The 3,762-nt window shown below is 44.9% G+C and overlaps 1 protein-coding gene across 1 annotated transcript; it reads right to left on the bottom strand.

Annotated features, from left to right (window-relative positions):
• Window positions 1-921: 921 nt before the first annotated feature.
• LOC136659299 (selenoprotein K-like) lies at window positions 922-2,926 on the bottom strand. Its single transcript, XM_066636434.1, has 2 exons — window positions 2,736-2,926; window positions 922-931 (listed from the first exon to the last, which is right to left on the bottom strand). The coding sequence occupies exons 1-2, from the start codon at window positions 2,924-2,926 to the stop codon at window positions 922-924; spliced, it is 201 nt and encodes a 66-aa protein (XP_066492531.1).
• Window positions 2,927-3,762: the final 836 nt, after the last annotated feature.

The raw sequence follows: 3,762 nt of genomic DNA, 5'->3' as shown, positions 1-3,762 counted from the left end.
CCAGGCAGAGATGTAAGATGCAGTTGAACACGCAGAGTGGGATAGAAGAGGAAGAAAGTTCTGATGTGGAGAGGTAAAGTTGGGTGACGTCAGCATGGAGGTGGTCTCAAATGCCATGGGAGGTACCAAAGCAGAACAGACAAATCAAATTGGTATTTGTGCTAAACTGAATATAAAATGTCAGATGAAAAAAAGGAACTAAACTGGTTTTCCAGGACTGAGCAACCAAATTGCTGAGAAACTGCTAATCAAGATCTTGTTTTCTTTTCCAACTGAGTAAGAACAAGAGGTTGTATCAACACTGGGGGAAAAAATTCTTCCTCCCTCCACACACTGGTTTGTTCTCTAAATATATCACTTGCTTGAGCTGTCACCTCTATAGCTCAGACCCTTTTACAATTAAGCCACACCCCAGCTCTGCCCAGGTGCCAGGTATGCTGTCTTTCAAGAGTTGGCTGACATCACATGAGTCCATCTTATTAACTTTGGGGTGCTGGAGTTCCTCTGTGTATACCTGCTGTTCCACGGGGGGGGGGGGGGGAATTAGTTTCAATGGGAGTAAAACCCATAAAGTGGGTATATTAATCTAAATTAGCTCATCTTACTGGCACTACAGTTGTGTTTTCCTAATTCCCGTTGTCTTCCCCTTTCCCTGGCACCCTGTGTGGCCAAGATAGTGATGTCAGCAGGAAACAAAAACCCCACCTGTAGGTGTGAAATTTTTTCATGGCACAGAGTGAACTTTGAAAGCTGTTTTACTCCAGAGTTCACCTGGCTCAAAATTATGTATGCTGCCTGGCAGTGGGTTCTTTGGGTTTCAGATGCTTTTGGAGTGCTACCAGGAGCTGCTAGCAAGACCTGCTGCACGCTAAGCAGGTTTTCCACCAAGTTACAGTCCCTCCCAGTTGCTCATTGTCACACCTATTCAATGCTGTCAAAGAAACGGTTATGGGACTGGTTCAAAAGCTGGCAACTATAGATGTAGTGGAGAGCAGTGCTTCTCCTGTGCCTTTAACTACTGTAGTTGTTTTGCATGTAGTTGATTTGTTGTTGTTGGCATCCTTCAGTCGCGGAAGACTATGGTGTCACGCTCTGAATGGTGATTCTGGAACAGTGTCCTTTCCAGTGCGCGAAGCCTGGGTAAAGTAGGTACGGAGGATAGGCTGTTACCCATGTAGCAAATCCCCCCTCTCCACGTCGCTGAAATGGTCCAATGGAAAGGCAGAGGCCAATACGGTTGGTTCCAGCAGCGTCGCAGGAGTTGCCAGAACGTGACTGTGTTCAGCCATGAACTGCCTCAGGGACTCCGGCTCTGGATTTTGCCTCGAGGTTGACTCCTGAAGCCTTTTCCACAACTGGATGTAGCCACAAGGCAGTGGAGGTTTGGGATCAGAGTTTTCCTTCTCTCAGATGAGCTGCCTTCCCAGGCTAAGGAGTCCCATCTACCCAGTGGCTGTTTAGTCACCTCTTAGGACAAGTACAGCCAAACTGAGGGCCTATTTTTATCCCCAGCCCCCAGGGGAACATGTTAATGTTACATTAACATGTAACAAGTCATAATTTGTTTTAATTGTATTTTTTCCTGTTATAGGTTATATGCTACTTTGAGAAGTAGCCATTAATTTAAAAAATAGTTTGATTTAAAAGTAGCCCATTCAGGGGCAGGTAATGTATGTATAGGATTAATCCCCAGGTAATGTATGTATAGGATTGCACCCCAGGGTCTTCATGTCTTGTCCCTGCTCCCTACCATGTGTAAAAATATACATACTAGGACTGGGTATATAAACCAGATTGTAATATCTTCATTTCCATCCAGCGTAGTTTATAAACAGGTATAGATTTCAGAAAAACCTGTGATCTGTATATAACAGGCAGCAAGTTCTCTTATTACATCTAAGTTAAAGTGAATTTATTACATCTTATTACATCTAAGTTAAGATGAAAGTGTCGACCCAATGTGCGGTGGCAGTGAAGAAGGCCAATTCTATGCTTGGGATCATTAGGAAGGGTATTGAGAACAAAACGGCTAGTATTATAATGCCGTTGTACAAATCGATGGTAAGGCCACACCTGGAGTATTGTGTCCAGTTCTGGTCGCCGCATCTCAAAAAAGACATAGTGGAAATGGAAAAGGTGCAAAAGAGAGCGACTAAGATGATTACGGGGCTGGGGCACCTTCCTTATGAGGAAAGGCTACGGCGTTTGGGCCTCTTCAGCCTAGAAAAGAGACGCCTGAGGGGGGACATGATTGAGACATACAAAATTATGCAGGGGATGGACAGAGTGGATAGGGAGATGCTCTTTACACTCTCACATAATACCAGAACCAGGGGACATCCACTAAAATTGAGTGTTGGGCGGGTTAGGACAGACAAAAGAAAATATTTCTTTACTCAGCGCGTGGTCGGTCTGTGGAACTCCTTGCCACAGGATGTGGTGCTGGCGTCTAGCCTAGACGCCTTTAAAAGGGGATTGGACGAGTTTCTGGAGGAAAAATCCATTATGGGGTACAAGCCATGATGTGTATGCGCAACCTCCTGATTTTAGGAATGGGTTAAGTCAGAATGCCAGATGTAGGGGAGAGCACCAGGATGAGGTCTCTTGTTATCTGGTGTGCTCCCTAGGGCATTTGGTGGGCCGCTGTGAGATACAGGAAGCTGGACTAGATGGGCCTATGGCCTGATCCAGTGGGGCTGTTCTTATGTTCTTATGTTCTTATGAATAAGCAATACCCTCTTCTATCGTCATATCTTGAAGAAGAAGAAGATGTGTAGCCTCTCCTTCTCAAATCAGGGTGAATAATGCTCTGGAAAAACATTACTACAAAGTCTGCTATTCCCCAAAAGAAGTCACTTATAGATGACAAACTCCAAGGAGCTCGGGTCCAGCTATCCAACATTTGGCCATTCGAAATGTAGACCATTGCTGCACTGCGCTGCGCACCACCTCGCCCAGCAGGCGCCCTCCAGTTCCGCACCCCCGGCTGCTCTTGTAGTTGATTTACTTGTAGTTGATTACTCTTACTTGTAGTTGATTACTTGTAGTTGATTACTCTTGTAGTTGATTTACTACCTGATTAACCAAATGTATATAGCTGCAATTTGTTTGTTTTATATGCCAGTAAGGGTGTATGATGAGATAAACCACAAAGCTTCCGAAACGCTCCTGTTCTATCCTCTTGGAGCAGAGGTTCCAAGGGTCTAGTGCAGTTTAGAGCGAGGGAGAAAGAAAACACCGAGCTCAAGAAGGAGATGGAAAGTAAGTCCGACCTCCTCCACACACAGTTTGTTTTTCTGGGGCATGTAGTGGAAAATGGATTTAGGAGATGAAGAGCAAACATGTGGATTAAAAAGATAAGAGCAATTCCAACAACCGGAATAAGGAATAATTAAAATTAAAGAGCTAAAAACAGAAATTCCAGGCAGGAGGTCTAATCTAGAGCCCCTGTTAGCCCAAAGATAACATTGGAAGGACGCCAGTTTGAGGCCACCAGCAGCTCTGTGAATGGCGAGACCTTGAAGCAGCTGACAAGCCGAGCTGAGTTATTTCACCTGCTCTTTGGTGTGAGCGAAGAAGCCTCTTGGCTGCACTTCATGTGAGAGATGAAGGAGCTGATGTGGGAGGCAACTGAAGACCAGAAGTGATACTAGACCAGAAAGATCCATCTGAAATGTTGTGTGGTTCTTGAAAGATAGAACCTTTCTGTGATTATAAAAATCCCCTCGGGGGTTTAGAGATAGCCTGCCTATGTAAACCGCT

This window comes from Tiliqua scincoides, chromosome 8 (assembly GCF_035046505.1).
Source record: "Tiliqua scincoides isolate rTilSci1 chromosome 8, rTilSci1.hap2, whole genome shotgun sequence".
NCBI lineage: Eukaryota > Metazoa > Chordata > Lepidosauria > Squamata > Scincidae > Tiliqua > Tiliqua scincoides.
This window is presented reverse-complemented; position numbering and strand designations above follow the sequence as displayed.

Excerpts from the sequence above, each read along its gene's own strand:
- LOC136659299 (XM_066636434.1), bottom strand. The coding sequence starts at position 2,926 with ATGGTCTACATTTCGAATGGCCAAATGTTGGATAGCTGGACCCGAGCT.